Below are 20,545 nucleotides of genomic sequence, written 5' to 3'. Positions count from 1 at the left end.
GCGGATAATCGAACGTCGTGCAAGGTCGGGATCGACCATCGATCCATCATCGATCTTTCACCTTTCTTACACCGAGACACAAGAGCCACGTCTGTTGATTAATTCCAAATCGAAAGGATCGAATTCCTATTTAATGACACGGTGTCATGTAATTGTACATGTTGTACAAATGTTTTTTTTTTTTATTTGATTTTTGATCCGGATAATAAAAAAAAAAAAATAAAAAAATAAATCGTTACTGCGCGCGATATCACATCACGAAACCGCGCATCCTTTCGCAAAAATTCCCGCGTAAACAAAGCGACATGGTCTCTCGGATGATTTCCGCCTCTATTTGCGTACCGGTTTTTTTTCTCGCGCGACCGGAAGAAATCCGTCTCGTCGCGGCGAAGCGACGATTTCACGGTTATCGGACCCTATCGCTTCATCCCGCGACGTGCCAGCGGACCCGATCTCTTCTTTTAACCCTCCCGTCTTTGATCGATCGAGGCATAAATTCACAGAAGTGGTAAAACCCGACGTTCGACGACGTGTATCGGCGCGACGCGTCTCGATTTTTCACGCTGGTGAACGTGTTGCGGTAATGAGTTCCCCTTTATAACCGTGCCACGATCATCATCGTCGTGCCGACACGTCGTTGCTGCGACGCATACACATACACACACACACACACACACCTTCGTGCTTTTCTTTCCGCCGCCGCGCCGGTCCGGTCCTCCCGTTAGACGTAGATTGGAAAATATCGTCGCGACTCTCGATTACGATTATTAATAGCGTCGCGATTATCTTCGCCCGATCGCAGCTACATATGCAAATGCGTTCGAGCATCGCGGATGCGTTCAAGCGGGCGGTACAAGCGAATTACGATGAGAGTTACGCGTACGATCGTTAGACCGAGAGAGAGAGAGACGGAACGTACCTCAATTATTTAAATCGTCCGTGTAACATCGTATTATCGTTATCTTTAATAAGATCTTCATTATCTCTCACTCCCATTAATATAATCCTAATATACATATGTGAATTATTTAACGTTATACACGTGTGAATCTCGTTGCGCCTTTAACTATGTATTTCTTCACGAAGACAACTCAATGTTTTATCTTCGATCGCGCGAATGATGCAGTGTGACATTGGTAACGGTTGGTGCGTGATATTTGTGTTTCAGGATTTCGAGGTCATCATTGCGACGAGAACATCGACGACTGTCCGGGCAACCTTTGTCAAAATGGCGCCACCTGTATGGACCGGGTGAACGAGTATTCGTGTCTGTGTCCGCCGTCCTTCACCGGTCCGCAATGCGAGCTCGATGTCGACGAGTGCTCGGTACGACCGTCCTTGTGCCACAACGGCGCTACGTGCACGAATTCGCACGGCAGCTACTCTTGCATATGCGTGAACGGTTGGACCGGGCCCGATTGCAGCGTCAACATCGATGACTGTGCAGGTGCAGCCTGCTTCAACGGCGCTACCTGCATCGATCGCGTCGGCAGCTTCTACTGTCAGTGCACGTACGGAAAGACTGGTAAGTTTACAAGCAAGGTTACAAGCTTTTTCGTTGCTGCGAAGAAATCGATCGGGAAAAAAACGCGCAATTCTTGGACAAAATATCGATATTGTTTGTTTTATTAGATACGCTTTTCTTAGAAACTATTTTTAATAACCTTTAGACCGCCGGCATTTTTTCATTAAAAACATGGTATTTTGTTCGTCATATTTGTATATAAATTGAATGTTATATTGCGTGGAGTGTGCCCTAAGTTTCATCTGGCTCCGATTGGCGCCAGGCTGACAGGCAACGGAAGTGAGAAGTTTCACATTTTCAAATTTAAAAAAATGGTGTTTCTAAGGATTTTTCATATCGCTGGTGGTTTCATATCGTTTTTGAAATCGAATTGCAAAAGTCTTTCAATATAGTAGCATTATTACTAAGCTAATCATGTGTAAATAAATTTTGTATCTCAGATTACGGCGAATTCGAAAGCTAAACTACACCATTTAACAACATATTTAGATTTTCTCACAAATCAAGTCAGATGAAAGAGAACTCTTTTCTAAAATACGGTATAATATTAACGGGATGCCATACGGCATCATGCCGGCGGTCTGAAAGTTCATAAAAAACTATCGCAATCGAGATTCTTCAATTTAACAAGAGAGACCAGAGTTTTACAAAGTTTTGAAAGAAAATTCTCCAATAATCTCTCCGTTATTTAACAAACTCCGTGATATCTTTACTCGTTGATATATATATATGTACGGTTGCGTCTTGCGTTGAATTCGAGCTAAAAGCACGAGTATTACCCGCGGCAACATTTACGCGTATCAGTTTATTGGTTCGAGACTCTTCGCGAGCACCCCTCTATCTAAAGTGTATTTTTTACGTCGCGGTCTTCTCGTATCAGTGGCGCGTTTTATCGCAGCCGGTCGTTACATCCAATTCCGACGGGTTTTATCGTTCGTCGCGTAATATCGTCTGAAAAATATTGTGCAAGTCAGAAATTCTTCCTCGGTCGCGCGAGACAGAGAGAAAAAAAAAGGAAAAGAAATATACGTTGTTGAATTTCTCTTCCCTTCCAGCTCGCTTCGAGGCGAGGTCGCGTATATCCCGCGAGTAAAAGGTGATTAACTCGATACCGCGTATGGTCGGAAAACAAGATTCGCGATGTGCATCGGCAGGTGCAGCACACACGTGCGGGTCCGCGCCGCGGTATGACGCGCCTCTGCCGCGTATAGAGCGTATAGAAAACGGGTCCGTCGGAATCCCGAGATTCCGAAGACTCCCGGTGCTCTCTCTCTCTCTCTCCCTCTTTCTCTTTCCTCTCCGGGGTTGTTCTCTCGCCGCGTGTGTATCGACCTTGGAAACAAGTTTCTGTTCTTATCCACTGCCGCGGAACAAACTGCGAGATGGTTTTCAGATCATCGATTCTAGCGCGCTCGCGTCAATTGCCAAATACAGACATATTTCTTTCCCCGCGCTGTTCCTGGAAAACGTCCCCGGACGTTTTACGACCGCGAACGTAAATGGTCGTCTTTTGCGCGTTGTTGTCTTCGGGCGTGCTTTCAGCTCGGCGAATGCGACGAGATGCGCTTACAGTTAGTCCGCGCGGGCGGGCGCATCTTGCATGCGCTTACTCTGGTTTATATATGAAATGTCCCGAGGATATTCTTCGTCTTCTCTCAGTACCGTTACCGAAGGAAGGTCTTCGTGAAGAAAAGTTTCGTCCCGCACACACGCGAGCCGCTTCCCAAGGAAAATTACGTCCTCCGGCCAGCTTTCTCAATTTTAGATTGTCCTCCCGTGTTTACGGCAATTTCCTCAATTAGGTCCGCAATAATTTGCATCGCTGCGTAATCCATTGTAGATCGAAGAACATCGTCCGTTTTAGATATCGCGTCGTGCTGTAGTTTATTCCCGTTTATTTTGCTCAAGAGATCGACGAGACAAAATCTGAATATTAAAATCTTGTTTCTTTTTTTTTTCACAACAACAATTTTCAAAATAAAAAGTACGATTTGTTTGTTTGAATTCGCGAATAAGATGTGAGAGAGAAAAAATGTTTTTGTTTTGCAGGCTTGCTTTGTCATCTTGACGACGCGTGCACGTCAAATCCGTGCCACGAGGGCGCTATTTGCGACACGAGTCCCATCAACGGATCTTTCACCTGCTCCTGCGCCATCGGATACAAAGGATTGAACTGCTCCGAGGACATCGACGAGTGCGAACAAGGTGAGAAAGACTTTTTCCTTTGTAGATCTCAATTGTTTTTAATGGATTTGCAAAGTTTTGTTTGAATGACGTTGCGCAAAGCGAGGAGGAATTCAAGCAAAGTTTGCATAATTGTCGATTACGCGGAGATAAATTTGGCAAGGATGAATCTTTTTAGTCGACGGTACGAGCCGCTGTGTACAATTGCTCGCAATCGCGACTCTACGAAAATCACTTTTAGATCGACCGTTTCATTTCGGCCACCTATTAAATCGCGCGTTTCGAAGACAATCTCCGTTTAAATCGAGAAAGTAACGAGCGTGATTGCACGATCGGCGCGATTATTAATGAACGAATTGAAAAAACGCAGCAATACCAATCGGGCGCGTTCGCCCACGCGATCGATTGACAAAAATCTCAAGGATATTCAAGTCGTTCGAAGAAAACAATAAATCGGCACGACGAGTAACTGACGAGTAACTCTTTTAAAAATACGTGAGAAAAAACGAGTTTAATTTGCGTTCTTTTTAAACAAAAACTATGCAGAAGCGAATCGTCGCTAAAACAAATTTCTCACACTAGAAATATTTTAATCTCAGCTTCATGAATATTTATTCATCATGTCTGTGAATGAAAGAGAAACAAACTACACTTGTGAAATCGTATGTCGTATTTTATTTTATTTTTATTTTTATTTTTTTTTCTTTTTTTATTTTATTTTACTTTAATTCGGAACGATTTTTTATCACGCGAAATTACCACGTTATTGCGATCGAAAACAATTTTAAGTGGACTGGAGACGACTGGAGATCGAGCGCGACGCGAGTCTCGCCGCCTCTCGAAGAGGTCATCGCGCCGCGTGATATTTTCTTCTGATCACGTATGTTCGTTCGATTCGATTGTGTGTCTGCCTGTTCACCTCGCACGATCTCTGCGTGTTAAACGTCGCTGCATCGGTAGCGTGGGCAGTATGGTAATTGCGAGCCAATCGAGGACACGCGAACGACTTCTTCCATCTCTCTCTCTCTCCCTCTCCGCGGAGGATTAAAGCGAGGAATGGAGCGGGATTCGTGAATATTCTTCGTTAGCAATGTTAATGACTCCGGTAAATAAAAAACGGAAGCCGAATTTCACGTCGCGCGCGTATATTGTACAATCACGGCGATCAACAGCGCCGTGTACGTGTCAATTTTTTTATTCGTCGATTTTGAGTCGTCAATTGATTACCGACGCCTATCGGTCCGACAGATCGAGAGTTACACGTACGGAAACACACAAACGCTCGAATGACGAATTAATCGCACACTCGTCGAGGAGGAAGAAAAAATAATCGCGTCAGTATTGGGAAGTGAAGAAAATAAAGTGATGCCTCTCGATATGCGGCGCGGAAGATTTTCCAGATGAGATAACGGCGAGATCCGGTTGCGGCCGTAGGGTCGACTTTGGAGTAATCGGCGGATTGAATGTGCGCGCGATCCCGCGTGTGTACGAATAAGAGAGGCCCCTACGGTCCGCGCAAATTGAAAACCCACACTACGGGGCTCGAGATATCGACGGCGGACGGCGGATCGATCGATTACGATCGATTAATTCGGCGCTGCATCTCCCCGCGACTTATTTGTTGCACCGCGCGTTCTCTCTCTCTCTCTCATCGCGCCGTCGACGTTCTCGTCATCGGGACTCGTGATCGATCTATCACCGTTCGAGAAGCTTTAATCAAACACGCGTTACGGGTTCATAACAGTAACGCGTAAATGATAAACACAAGCCTCTCTGCTCCCTCCCCTCCTTTTTCTGTGTGTGAGGTCAATTTTAAAGCAATCATTTCGCAGCTACCGAAGCATTTTTTCTCTCTCAATAATTTTAGCAATTATAATAATAACAATAATAAAAAATAATAAAGCTTTATTAAGCGCAGCAACATCAGCAAAGTAATATTCAAAATTATTATTAAAAATTTGCGAAATTTTAAAGAAATGTCTGTAAAAGATCTCGGGAAAATATCGAGTTCGAGAGATTAAAAAGAACCGTTAAACAAATACGCGCGCAATAGTTATCGGGAACGTCGGATGATTAACGACTTAGAATTTAGATCCCGACCGAGAAACGCGCGTTATTTATACTGCTCGGGGTTACGATCCGATTACGCATGTGTGTCGTCCGCGGGGGAAGCAACACCGATCCCTCGATAGCGGCGCACGATGTATCCAATTTTCTTCTCCCGTTCCTTTCTCGATCTCGTAGCTGCGGGCGAACTTGTCATTCCGAGTCCGTTCCTCTTTCCTTCGCCGCGTATGCGACTGTGATATGCGACCTATGATTGGTGGGTTTCGCGTGATGTATCGCGAGGGAGTCCCCGCTGCCAAGACGACAACGATTATTAATAATTCCACGGCGATAATTAATGATCGCGCGGGAATTTATCGAGACTTTTTTTTTTCGCCAGCAATCATCTCTCTCGGGACACGAACTTCTTTGTATAATTGACGAACATTCGCGTATTTGCTCGCAAAGTCGCGATTAATTGCGGGCAATATTTTGAATTAAAAAAAAATGTAATTATTGCAATTATCCGCACAATTACACGCGTAAAAACAACGCAACGAGAAAATATTTGTTTATGGAACTTGGAAATTATTGAAATAAATTGTAAACGAGTTTGGTAAGTAGTGGATTAATGACATAAAAAATATAATAAAAAGAATATAAAATACAAATAGATTAATAATACACAAGGCTTTTGTTTTTCGTTTGCTTGTGACGTCATTAAGTTGACGCGAGCAGACGCGGACATTTCTCGAAGCAGACGCGAAATCATAGAGAGAGATTGAGCGCCCGTTCGGCAACGTAATACACGTCGGTAATGGGTTTGTAATTAACCGGTGGACAGGCAGTAGTCGTGGGTTAATTAATAGTCCGGTTGAGAGGATCGTGCGCGGCATGGGGCCCACACACCTTGTCGATTCCTTTGGCGAGCGCACGCACCCGTCTGTGAGCACCTTATCTAACAATGTCATTCAGGAGGATTGATTTGACTTTCACCACGAAATTCTCGATCAATCTCGAACACGTCATCTCGCCGGGCGTAGGAGAAACAGAAACGCAGGATGTGCGATGTTCTTTGAGAGATTTCAAATATCGTCCGAAAGATTATTTGCGCGTGTCGCAATCAGTCTTTCTTAGCTGATTTTGTTTGCGGAGCAAATAATATAAAATAAACGCAAAAAACGGAGACGACATTGTGCGAATCGCGCGAACGAAATCGCGAACGTCGCGCGATCGTATCGCGAATTATTGCAAATTGTCGCGATCGCAGCTGACTGATAGGAATGCGAACTCATTTGTACGAATGGCGAACGCGCTGGAAATATAACGGCTGCTCCGAATAAAAGTTTCTCCTTCCCCCGGTGTATGCCGTAATAAATACGCGGAGCATCGTTCGCAAGCATGGCGGTTAATACGTTTCGTTCCAGACAAAGACACTTCATTAATAATCGAAAGCACAGTCTTTTGTGTCCACGAGCATCTTCGCGATGCAACAACAATCGCGCTCTGCGCGCGAGAGAAACGAAACGCCTCTCGCGCGCGGCGAATTTCCTCCTCGCATTAGTAGCCGTTCGTTAATCAACCGTCACGGAATTAATTGGATTTCGGGGTTGAGCGCTTTACAACTGTCTCGCTTGTCTCGACCGGTTGATTGGCGCGCGCTCCGAAAACGCGCGATTGTCTCGTACGCACCAGGTAATAATCGTAATAATTACCGCGGAAAAAAAAGTTTTGCGTGTGAGGTCAGCAAGAAACATTTGTCGAGTCTACTGAATGTTTTTATTTCGTCAGTAAAATTAATAGTTAAACTTTATACGGCAAGCAAAAAAAGTTTGCTATACAATTTCTTGCAAATGTTCCAGCAAATCTTTTTTTTCTACGCAGACGGAAACTCGAGATGATTATATGATCGTAATTTATTTCGATTAGTATAACACGCAAAAAAATACGTAGATTAATAAAAACCTAGATGTTACGAGAATTATCGCATCGCGTGTTTCAGCGCCACTTATCGCCGCGAGAGATGATTTCTCGCGACGTTTCCGAATCGAAATCCGAAGTTCGGGACAAATCAGCGCGTTTCGAAAGTGTCGAATTTAAACAAATACGACGACGCGGCTGAAAACGCAACGGAAAGATTATTCGCGCTGTGACTAATCTCTTCAATACATACAAACGCGGCACACGTGACGTATCGCGCTTGAAATATGGCGCACCTCGCCTTTCGACTCGCAGTGCGTTTTTGCTCCACGATTGAACGATGAATTAGAGAATCCGCGTTTTTCTTTTCCGCGTCGCCCTTGGGTCGTTCCACGTTTCGCGCGCATCGTAATTAGGAAGACATTACTCAAAGACAGCCTCTCTCTCTTTCCTCGGGCGGATCTTCTCTCTCTCTCTCTCTCTCTCTCTCTCTCTCTCTCTCTCTCTCTCTCTCTCTCTCTNCTCTCTCTCTCTCTCTCTCTCTCTCTCTCTCTCTCTCTCTCTCTCTCTCTCTCTCTCTCTAGCGATCTTTTCGCGTAGACCTTCGGCTGCTTTTCGCTTCGGGGGCACGCGATTATTCACTTGTGCGCGAGAAACGCGATTCGAGAAATTATCGGCAAATTACCGTATACTACAGTCGTGGCTTAGCGTCGTGCCCGCGATGATAAAGGGCGAACTACCCTTCTCCCCCTTCTTCCCATCGGCCGTAATCGGCTTGGCTTTCGCATCATTTTCGTTCTTTCGCGCGCGTCCGTCGATTTGCGACAGCGTTATTATCGATTTATCGCTTCCGCTCCGGGGATGTTTTCACAAAAATCGTCCATCGGAGAATTATATTCTCGTTCGGGAGAAACCGAATTACATTGGATCGCGCGTGTTCGTATATCGTGTCGTTTTGTTGCAACAATTTCAAACGAGATGAATTTGTACAATAAATAAAATCTCTCTGCACGAGATTTCGAGTCGCTGTTACGTCGAACTCATTATTCAAAAACGTCGTCAAGCGACAGATACATTGCGGATTCTGCGATCGCGAGAACGAATGATTCAATTAACGCATGACGCGCCGTTGCGCGCACGTTTTTTGTTTTTTGTTTTTTTGTTTTTTTTTTTTTTTTTTTAACTCATCGGGATCGAGAGACGGAACGGGCCGAACTCTCGCAAGAGGAGAACATGGTTTTCGCCGCATTCTTTGTACCGCGCGCATTAATATCGCCGGTGATTAGCCCGGGACTTCAGACCCACCTCATCTCATTTATCCCCCTTTTTTTTCTCCTCCCCGGCCGTTTAATACCACAAGTCATTAAATCCCGCAGATCGGACCTCCGCTCTCCTCTCTCGCGCGCGTCATCCGTCTCTTCCTCTGACGATTGCCGTGGGCAATCGGAGATTCTGAAGGCTGATAAAAGCGAGTTCGTCGGATTCTTTTTACTCGCTTGGTAAGAAATATCCGTGGATTAGTTTATTAATGGCTACCGGGCGTAATTATCGGCTGTTCGGTGTTAAAGTGGTTCGTCCCGCGATGACGATAATCGCTCTGTTTTCAAGCGCGACTCATTTTTCCGTCGGAGATCGGGAGGATCGCCGATTCCTCGCGGCCACGCTTGTCAAACGATCGGCGCGGTGTAACTTACGCGACGATTGAACATTTACGACTTCGCGCACGAAGGAAACGCCTTAACGCGTTCCGCGTGTGCTTGTTACGCTTTAATTCGAGGCGGTGTGCGCAATACCCGACGCGATAAGTCAATGAAATTGAATGTTCGTTCGCTCGTTTCGGCTCGTCCTTCGATTATTTTACTTTCCGGACGCGTTCGAGAGGGCGGTCGCGAAACGCGGGCGGTCCGTTTAATCGGCAGGTTTATTAAGTCGCCGAACTAACCGGACTTCGATATAATTGCGGCGCTACCTCCGGTCCCGCCACCATTTTTTTCTTATCGCCCACGTGTTTCGCGGACACTTTAATTAGACCTCGGGAACAAATTTCTCGGGGCACACCTCGAATCGATTTGAAGCGATGCGCAAATCGACCAAAAGCGGACGGTCAAATTTGAGCGCAACTTTGCATAGTAATGAGAGATTACATTTCCGAAGATGTATGGTTGAAAAATTTTTTTACACGTATAATCATGCGTTTTTATTTTCTTCAAAGAGTATAAAAAATATATTTTAGAAACATTAAAAAAAAAATATTAATAAGAGATTATATTAAAATACAAATTAACACGTTGAACGCCCAATAGAAATCGTACATGGTTCCTGCGAGATTCAAATCATTAGTTTTGTGCAATATATATTTAAATTATGTTATCATCAAGGAAATAATAACGAACAATTTCTTGCAAATTCTGATCGTAAAATTTGTTTTATCTGAATAAAAAAAACTCGCAAGTGGGTGACGTGGCGTTCGAAGAGCGCGATTCCAGGAGGTTAAAATTTGTATTCGCGCAGTTGGAGCTGCCGTCTTGCGCAGCGGCAATTCGGCGACACGGTTGACGCGCAACGACAGCGCGCCGTGTAATGAGATTTTGCCGGAAGCCGCGTCGATGAAGGAGCAAGAGAGATTGGAGAGGGACCTTTCGGTCTCTCAACGTTGTTCGTTCGTACAGAAGCGCGCTGCTCTCAGAGGGGTGCCTCCACGGTGTGTGAGGCACGGGGGCCCCCACGAACGAATCTAATTAAACGCTAAATTGTTATTTTAAGTTTAATAACAACCATAATGATCTCGCACCCGAGCCGGGGCTCTGTTATTATCTAGATTGCATATTTTCTGGTAGATTAAGTTCCTTAACCGAGAGATCTGTGTGCGCGCTCCCGAAGCGCGCGAGGAAGAAGCCTCTCTCTCGGACGAGCCGCCGGGGAAGTTCGTGTATGTTGCAGCGCGACGCGCTGCCGGAGACCAATTACGCGCGTTGTTTTCTCAGAGAATCTTCCAAATTATTCCGGAACATCGGAATTACATTCCGATGTTTGAAAATTGACGCATCGGAGAGCTTCGTCTCAGCATGCGATAACGCGCAAATAATACTCCGCAGGCGTGGAAAGCGCAGATAACAACAACAACACGTTTCCAACTCTATCCTTGAAAAATGTAAACACTCTTGTAGTCGGGATCGACGTACATAATAGTCGAGAAACCGATCCGCACAAGTTTTGGATCGTTTGAGCCCGCTGTGCGATAAAATGATCTTGCGAAACGAGACCCGTTTAGTTTCCGCTCGCGGCGAAAAGTGCGAATTAAAAACGTTCGAAGATGCTTGGCGATTCTAGTTCGAACGCCGGAGCGGATCAAGGACCGAGCGGGTCAGGTCGAGAAGAGATACAACAATCATCAAGAAGAGATACAACAACGACTGAGAGACGGTAAATGTCGTATGCTTGCAAACATCGCTCCGCGACGGTTTTTCATTGCTCGCTCAAACGCGCGCTCTCTCGCGAGAACGACATTCTCCGAGAGAGCGATTCGTCATCTTCTTCTTGCGCCGCGAACACGGCGCAGCAATGCGTTTCTTGCGCGATCGCGACACACGTACGTACAATTCCTTTTTATCGCGCTATTTTCTTCAACGCACCCTCTCTTATTTCTCTCTCGTTATTGCGACCGCGGTTACGGCAATTACCGCAACTTAAAGTCGGAAAAAAGCTTTACCGGCGAATTACGCGCGAGTACAAGTCTTTCTCCGTCTCTGTGTGTGCGCGGGTTCGTTTTATCGTTTTTTCTTTATTTGGCGGGCGATGTCAGTGTTTTAACACGTTGATTAAATGTATTTAAAAACGTATCGAAAAACAAAACAGAAAATTTGCAACACAAATGCAAAACGAGGAGAAGAGATACTGAGTAACGAAGAGAGAAAACCGTTTTCTGACGAAGCGTCTCATTTGGCGAGACACGCCAGTTGGGGCGAGTTGCGTTCGCGGCAATTATCTCATTGCAATTAGAGGAGGGCCTGCGTGAGGAGAGAGAAACGAGTGTGTGTTTTCGCGAAGCAAAGCGCGCGCGATCTCCTTCAAAACGAAGGACGTTGTTGTCGTCGGTGTTTCAAGAATGCTCTCTACCAGCTTCTTCTTATGGTCCGCGCTAGCCGGGTATAGGAAGTACTCGCTCTTTCTCTCTCTCTCTCTCCCCCTTCTCGTCCTAATGGCGGCATCTAAAAAGCGCTGCCGAGTTCGCCAATTAAGGAGCACTATGCTTGGCGTTTGTTCCTTTACCGCTTGGTCCAGATGCGCCCCGTACACACACGAACGTATCGAGGCCTCTCTTCCCGTATTCAGCTATTAATTGCCATGCGAGCCGCGCGCGCTCGCCGTTTTGTCGCGATCTCAAATCATCGATACCGGGAAACGAACAGCGCGAAAAGTCGTTCCGCATAGCATGGCGTTTTTTCTTTTCTCGTCTCGGAAAAGAAAGAAAAAAAAAGAATCAAAAAGAAAGAGTCTCACCCAAAATGGTCAGAGCGAGCGGACATGTCTCCGAAACCGGATGAACTTTCACCGCGAAACCTCGTAAAAAAATTGTGACCCACAAAATTTAAGTTCCCATCGAAGTATCTTGTCGGTCAATTACACCGAGAGATTGCGTGATACCTATGTGTGTGTAGTTTCTCACGACAACGAATCAAAGTATACGTCGAAGAGATCCCGCTTTTATATCGCTCATTAACAATTACGAAACGTATCTGCAACAAGTTAAATACGTTTATATGTGTTTTTCATCGCATTTTGCATTAACTTGCCACATATATCGCATGACATGCGAGAAATAATTTTCCTTTATGTAACTTCGAGCCGAGAATCGAAGCAGAACTCGTCGAACGTTTTTTTACGTACTCGTGTGCTTTTTATCCGATTTTATTGCGCATATATTTTGAGACTGTGTGATGTTAAACGACATATCTTTCTTCTGTGTCTGCAGGATCCCCGTGCGAACACGACGGAATCTGCGTCAACACTCCCGGATCGTTCGCTTGCAACTGTTCTCAAGGTTTCACAGGACCCAGATGCGAAACGAACGTCAACGAATGCGAGTCTCATCCCTGCCAGAACGACGGCTCGTGCCTAGACGATCCTGGCACGTTTCGATGTGTTTGCATGCCCGGTAAGTATACTTCGCTTTAATTCGATTTCAATCGCGCGCGTGGAAGATGATCGCGCGTGTCACCTCGCGCTTTACTTTTTTTTTCTTCTTGATGGAAAAAAAGAAATCTCTTCTCGCATGTTCCTAAAAAAAAAAAAAAATGGACGTCCGAGCAACTCTGTGTCTCCTCGCGTGATCGCGAAACTCTTCTCATGAATGGAAGTCGTTTTTCGGCCACTTTCACGATGACTTTCGTCTCGAATTATTGTTCCGTTTTATGTTCGGACAAGTAGACACACATATCGGTGTGTTACGTGCATATCGAACGTTTACTCATATCGGGACTCGGTCGTGAAAGTCGCAATTACCTTCGCCAGCACCTACTTCCCCGAAACGCGATCCCCGAAAATAATGACGTGTTTTTGTGCCTTCTGGCGAGTCATAAAGCAGCTTCCGTTGGTAAGTTCGTCGTCTCGTAGGCAGGTTTAGTTATTGTCGTCCCGGAAAAGAAAGCAGCCACACAACGAGAAAGGGACAATCAAAATTTCGAAATTTATATAACATTCAAAAATGTTTATCTCTCGCGAGATGCGCTTTTGATAAATATTCGAATCGCGATCGAGATGCGTCACGGATCTGCGCTTTGTGACGACGATCTCGGTGGCGACGCGTTTGTGAGATGCGCCGCCGGTGCATTTTCACGGGAAATCGCACGCGCGCGCGCGCGAAGAGACGCGATTCGCCGCGCGCGATAGGCGATCTCGGCTGCCGGCTGCGCCACGTACATAAGCGGAGGGGGTTCACGGGGGCCCCGGCAACGTCGCCGGTAAATTCTTCCGAGATGACAGTGCGCCGCATTATCTGATGCACAAGAGCCGTGGCAGGAGGGCAGCGACCGCTAACTTGTTTTCGTTCTTTTTAACGCCGCGCGTAAGTCAGTCCTTAATTGTTTGACGCCGGACGGCGATCTATCCCTTCGAAGAATCCCTTTAACCGGACGTAGGAACTGCGGCAGATCCGCGCGATCGATAAAATCCGTATATTCGATAGCGAATGCGCGCGCATCATCCGCGGAAACACCTGACAAATAAAAGGACTTTTGCGCTGCTTTGAGTTTCTATCGATAGAAATTTTCAGCTGTTGGTAGGACGTAAGACTGAGATGGACGTTGTTTTACAAATTAGAGCGATTCTCTCGAGTAATTAAACTTGAGATTGGATTTCAGCGCATACATAATGTACTTTCGTTCAGAGAATTAGAAGTGCGCGAGTTATGCGTTCATTGTATTGGAGAACGGACCGGAATCCCTCAATCAGACAGAGGGAATCGGAGAGTTTGCAAAAAGCGTGTAGATAACAAAAAATGAGAAGGACTCTCCGGGCCCTCTCGAATGAGCCTCCTCGACCGGAGGGGGGAGGATGAGCGAGGAGGGAAGGCGGGGGAGAGTGGGACGAGCAGTAAAATATGATAGCGGGATTCGCGAAATATGAGACCGGGACGACGGGATCCGTTGCCCGGGGCCCGCACGGGCCCCCGTGCGGGCACAAAGGCTTATCTTGTCCCTCCGGCTTTAACTCCGCCATTTTGGTACTCCACCTCCGCCTTCTCCTCCTTCGTCTTGTTCCTCCTCGCCCTCGTGTTCTTGAGCTCCTTCTCGTCTTTTTCGTCTCTTCTTGCCTCGAACCTTCGTCGAGCCGTACGTCGTGTCTTCCTTTCTTGTCGGGGGCCCGGCTCTGTCCCGTAAAAGGATCCGCTAAATAGCGCTAAGAGGTTCGAGGAAAGAGGATACTTGGGCATTCAGGATTTTGCACGACGGACCCGCAGCATCGCCAGTGGCTCGCTGCGCACGTATTATGCACCGGTCTTTGTAATTGTCGTTGTTGGCTCCTGCGGATTTCTCTCTCTCTCTTCGAGTTGCGCGTCGCGTAATGAGAGAAGTTCCTTTCGCGTCCGCCCCGTCGTCGCAAGGAGCCGTTGCTCCTCCAGAAATTAGATCTGGATCACAATCGCCGCGAGATATATTTCTTTCTTTCTCTCTCTTTCTGAATCGTACGGAATATTTCAAGCCCATTCGTGACGTATTCTGTGCGAGATAAAAGAAAAAAATCGGAGTCGCGCTTTTAATCTCTCGCGTTTCTCGGATGTCACGCTATGAGGAGATAACGGCGGTGGTTTTTGCTGATCGGCACTCGCTCCGCGACGTGCAAAAGGAATTGAATTGAAGTTTTTAAATTACATTTTCCGACTGTTGATGGAAAGGAATTTTTTTTTTATTTTAAGAATTTGTGTACTTTAAAAATAAGCGAGAACTCTCACATTCATGGGATTTTACTATCGAGACAGTAATGTTACGCTGACGAATTAGAAATAAACAAATTTGATTAGGAAATAAATTCACGCATATTTGACTCAAACATATTCGATTCGTACACTTCCTGCGTGTGTTTCATTATTACACACTCGGAATTACAATGTGCGTTATCGCATCGCGGATATCGGATGTGATATTGCATCCGTCGTATTGTGCGGCCACGTATGCGAGGCTTAAGATTGTTCGCGCCGCGTATATAATGAAGAGGAAGGAGTGGCACGCAAGATCTGCCAGTGTCATTGACGTACGAGAGCAATTACGACGCTATTGCGTTTTCTTACCGGGGCGATCTCTGATAGCGCTCGTGCGCGCACGGCTTTCTTTCGCGACTGATGAATGTTGCGCGCTTCGTGGGTGTGTGTTGTGCGCGCGGTTGTGAAAAAATGCGGATTAATAAATCGGTAGCGCGCAATATGCCGCGGATTGCATCAACTCGCTATTAAACAACACGCCGATGTAATGAGTCGAATCCACTCGACCGACGCTCGTTAAATTGCACCGTCTGTGTGTCGACTGTCAGTACGTGTAACGACCAGCCGCGACGTTAAAGCCTTCTCTGAATCGCGATTGCGGTTGCTTGATATCTCGACAAGAAGGATTCGAACAATGTATCTTCATTATCCTTTCCGTACGTGTCTCTCGGTGCGGCTTCATAAATTTATATCAAACATAAATAATAAATAAATTATCAAAACGAGTGACAAATGTACATAATTTTTGAAACTTCGTTGCAAAAAAATGCGTATACATGAAGTTAAATCGTAACGATCTTTCATCATCCAAATTACACACAAAATTATATTTAATTTAAAAATTAAAATTTATGTCATAAAAATAATTTTTTGCGTTTAATCGGATTAAAATCTCATCTTGTCTTACAATATAACATTCGAGAAGCAACTTATTGCCATGAAGTCTCAAGATAGTTCTATATGTCATACGTGTAAATCCTAGTACGACTCTCTTAGATTCTTCCTTTGCAATAATCCATTGCCCTCGAGAGCGAATGAAGATGACATAAAAGCGACAGCAGGGCAGGAAGGCATTACAAATCGTCGCGCAAACACACCATGCGAAACAATATTATCAGCTGCACCATCATGCGCGCACGGACGCACGCACGCACGCACTTCCAGGTGTTGTTCGCACGGATCTGGAATTCCCGTGTACGGAAAGTAGGTGGTGTGGTATCTTCCTATCAAATCGATTTCTTCACTTTCGAGTCTCGCGATTCTTGAAATCAAAACATTCCGCGATCTTCGAGGCGTGGTTACCGAATAATCGATCGTCAGTAGACACCGTCTCTTCGAGAAAGGTGCAAAAAGCTTCGCGGAATCGAATTACAATCGAAACATATTTTACTGTCACGCGCAATCCGACTTTACTTTTTTCCCGCCGAGAGACTCTCGTTCTCTCGTGCTGTTCCTTTTGAGAGACGCGCATCGCATCACGGAAGATTTGTTACTCCCGGACCAACGGCGGAGATATCTCAATATTCGCAGCTTGATACGCCTAACACGCACGTGTACGCGCGCGCGCGCGCACACACACACACGCGCGCGCGCGCGTTACGTTGCGTGCCTCGAAGAGGAATACGAAGAGGAGGTCGTATAATACATCGCTGAAGATGTAGATTGCTCTCGGTACGATCCAACAGCCTTGCATTGTCCGCGAGAGGGACAATGGCTACCACGTTCTGTTATCTCTCGGCTCTTATATTCCGCTTCGCGATCTCTTTGTGATCTTTTTTTTTTTGTTTTCGTCGCGACAAGATCCAACCGAGCGCTCCTTCTGGGCTTTCTGCTTTCGCGAACCGCATCGCCGGGGACGTCATTTACTAGAGAAAGCCTGATTAACTAGTTTCTCCAGAATTGTATTGTTTAAAATATTTAAACGCGTAATAATTCCGTTTAGAACATTTCGCATCTAGTCTAGTTTTGAATCGCGAAATGCATATTTCTCCGAGAACAATGCCGACATTATTCCGGGCTGAAAAAAACCCTCTTGTCGAGAGATGAATTGACATTCATCGCGTCGTGGTTCGAGAACTCGGCGTGATTGTCAGTCGGTTTGTTCGGCCAAGGAGTGGTGGAACCAATTAAAAGGGAAGGCGTAGTTTCTTTTACCTTCGCGAAACGGGATATATTCGTGCTTTTGTTTCTTCCCGATCGGCGGGGAAGACGAATTCGATTGTCGAAGCAGAGGATGCGGCGCCGACTGTCAGAAGTGACGGCCCCCTCCCGTGCAGAGGAGACGCGCCCATTTGTTGTCCCCGTCACTTTCGAATCTTCGTTTCGCGGACTGTCGCGAATTTCTTTTTTTCTTCGGCGCGCGTGTTTGCCTCTTCGGCCGCTTCATCATCCCACCGCGAAGACGTCGATTTTTACGTGTCACATAGTTTCGGTCGTTCGAAGACAAAGGAAGCTCCCGTGACCTCGCGGTTGACGTATTCGCGGGAACAGTTACACAAATACTGATGTCTGTGCTTGAAAAGCGTCGGGAAGCCGACGAGATTTTATCATCCGAGCTTACCCGTTGCAACACGCCCGTTAAGTCTTCCGGCGGCGTAGTTTTTATCCGCTTGATCTGCGCGACTCCCCGCCTTCGGGCCACTCATCCCCTCGCGCCGTTTCTCTTCCTCGCGATCTCTCTTTATTCATCCCTGTCTTTCCTCTTCGTTCGATCAGAGCTAGAAGCTTGTTATCAGAGCGAGACGATATTTCAAATCGGATTCGGATGATCGCATTAATTAAGAACTCGGGTGTAAAATCACTGGTTTTAAATCGCACTATTGCGAGATCTCCGTACGCGAGACGAAAGCGAGTGACGAAAAAAAAAAAGAAAAGTAAAAAAGATCGCGAAGGGAGATCGTTCGTTTTGTTGCTAACAAGCGGGATTGTCTCTCAGCAAGACGTCATTCTCCATCTTCGAGAAGTGCGCGCGCGTCCGGACATCAGTCACTCCCTGAAATCGTCATCAGAAACGTCCTCGGCGACGTCACGGGATACAGAGTTCGTACGTGACTGCGCGTGCGTGTGTGACGCCTTGTGTTTCGCCTCGAAGCGCTCGTGATATATGGCCGCCGTGAACGAGACGGACGCGCACCGCGCCTTCTGGGTAACATGTCTCTTCTGCATGTTTTCTCGCTCGTTACTTCTTCTCGCATTTTTTTTCTCTTATCACGAGCGCGTCACCGACTGCGGAGTCTTTCTCGGTCGAAAGAGAAACGTTTTTGAAGCGAATATCAATTTTATACGCAAGCAGAAAGATAAATGTTCGCGTTATTTATCTTGGGGGGAGAGAAAAAAAAAGAGTACTCGGAACGGCCTTTAAAAAGAACGCGCGAGCGATGTTTCGGAACGTCCGAACAAGTCAAATTGGAAGTGCAAGTCGCGGGCATTCGTGCGCGCACGTCCGAATTCCGATTTTCGGCGAAGCGCGCGGCTTTTCGCTGTTACGACGAGCGATCATTGTGACGAGGAATTAGTCTTCGACGAACCGCGGCCAATGGAATTACGTTCCCTTCCGACGCTGACAAAGACCCAGTCTGATTTCTATAGGACGGATTCTCTTCGCCGTCGTCGACTCCGCGTCGGTTCTTTCGTACAGACGTTTCTCTCCCCTGTACCTTCCGGCCCCTTTCCCTCTGGCTCCGCCGGTGGAAATAGCCAATTTAAGGGTACAACGGGATCAGCGTTGCGTGCGTGCGTTCGTGCATGTGCAAGAAACTGCGTCGGGTCGCATACAAATGTGGCCTTAAACGCCTCGATGGTACCATTCCGCGTGGCGGATGGTATTTCCTTTGCGCTCGCTTTCAGCGCGCGGGGGTCGTATCCCGGCGCGACCTCTTCTGTGTTGCGGAGTCTTCGTCGTGGAGTCGCGGTCGTAAAACCGCCGGGGCCGGCGGAATCCAGAACGAATCGAGAGTACCTTCGACACATATCTTTAACTCTAGGATGCGTTTGAATGCGCATGGGAAGGATCGAGTAAAGATCCGGCACTTTCGGAGCCGAGTGCGCATCGCGTTTAGATTCGTATTAAAACTTCTTTCGATGAATTCCTCTGTATTTGAATTTATTCGCGAGAAAAGTACGACGTTTCTTCTTCTTCGATACGCGAGAAGTGGAAGATAAATGTTCGCGAGTCTTCTCGACAGACGGATTATGAGCAGACGGTTGAGTGATATTTGCAAAAATTGACGGCGAACACATTTATGTCCGAGATATTTTTGTTTTATTAGAGAGAGAAAGAGACGCGCACTCGACGCGTCGTTCGATACGTCATTCGCCGTAATGACGCGCGGTTCGTTCATAAATCAGACGTGTATCAAACGTCCAATTTATTGTCGTTCGTGGAGGTCAGAGTCATTGATATTCCACGGATCGGCGGATCCGAGAGGAGGAATCGCGACCTCAGTCCGCGAGATCTCCGCGCTCATCCGGGATCGATAATTTCTTCCGCGGGAGGGAACGATGTATACGGTCCGTACACCGTCGACAGTCGATCCGTCTGATCCGCCGCTATATCCGATGTACCGTTATTCCGCGCGCGGACGGGCGTATGACGACTCCTCGGGGGAGAGAAAGAGAGAAAGAGAGTCGAATGAGAGACGATCCTAGATCTTCGTGGATATAATAGCGAGATGACGAGAATGAAATCCCGGTGGAAGAGAGGGCATTTTGACAGATAGACGTGCCGGTATAAACACGTACGTGTGTGTTTGTGTGTGTGATACCTGTGTACACCTGACGGAAAGCTCGTTCTGCTACTGACAATGAGAAGTAGAGATAAGATACTATAGTCTCTTCGTTTTCTATCAATCCGATTGCTTCCTGCAATATATGTTCTCTCCTCCCCCTCTCTCTCTTGTAATTTTTAATTGTTTTTTTTGTTTTATTAAATTTTTATTTTTTCTTTGTTATCTTTGTTAATATTTGATTGTTGATTTTAGTTTTTATTTATTTATCTAGTTTTATTTTGTTGTTCTTTCGGGCTTGAGGGAATTTTTCCAAATCGTGCTACAAACATCTAATCTTTTTCTCTCTTCTCGATAAAATTAAAAATAAAAAACTTGTATTTTTTAAGGCCAAAAAATTCGCGTTGTTAAACGACATTTTATTTTCGCAAAAACTGCGGAGGAATCTTGAGGTCGATCGCATCTTATTACCACCACCGCGTCGATAAGAATCGTTCTGATCGACCGGCGGGGAAACGTTTGGGCGGAGGAACTGTCGTTATCGCGGCGAGGAAATTAATTCGAACCTCGAGACGCTTTATTTTTTGGCGGAAGTTAATTGCCGCGGTTCTCTCTCCTGTCTTCTTGCTTTTGTCTTCTTTCTCTTCTTCTTTTTTTTTTTTTTTTTTT

At 46.1% G+C, this 20,545-nt stretch overlaps 1 protein-coding gene across 3 annotated transcripts in view; it reads left to right on the top strand.

Annotated features, from left to right (window-relative positions):
• Window positions 1-20,545, top strand: part of LOC109854447 (neurogenic locus Notch protein) — a 182,727-nt gene that overhangs the window by 126,513 nt on the left and 35,669 nt on the right. For all 3 annotated transcript variants that reach the window (XM_020427537.1, XM_020427536.1, XM_020427539.1), the window contains 3 exons: window positions 1,169-1,525; window positions 3,575-3,730; window positions 12,648-12,830. In XM_020427537.1, coding sequence (XP_020283126.1) covers window positions 1,169-1,525; window positions 3,575-3,730; window positions 12,648-12,830 — 696 coding nt within the window. The remainder of the gene's footprint in view (window positions 1-1,168; window positions 1,526-3,574; window positions 3,731-12,647; window positions 12,831-20,545) is intronic.

Source organism: Pseudomyrmex gracilis, unplaced genomic scaffold, assembly GCF_002006095.1.
Source record: "Pseudomyrmex gracilis isolate BER0280 unplaced genomic scaffold, ASM200609v1 scaffold_66, whole genome shotgun sequence".
In the NCBI taxonomy this organism is placed as follows: domain Eukaryota; kingdom Metazoa; phylum Arthropoda; class Insecta; order Hymenoptera; family Formicidae; genus Pseudomyrmex; species Pseudomyrmex gracilis.
The sequence above is the reverse complement of the archived record's forward strand: the minus strand, read 5'-3'. Positions and strand labels throughout refer to the sequence as shown.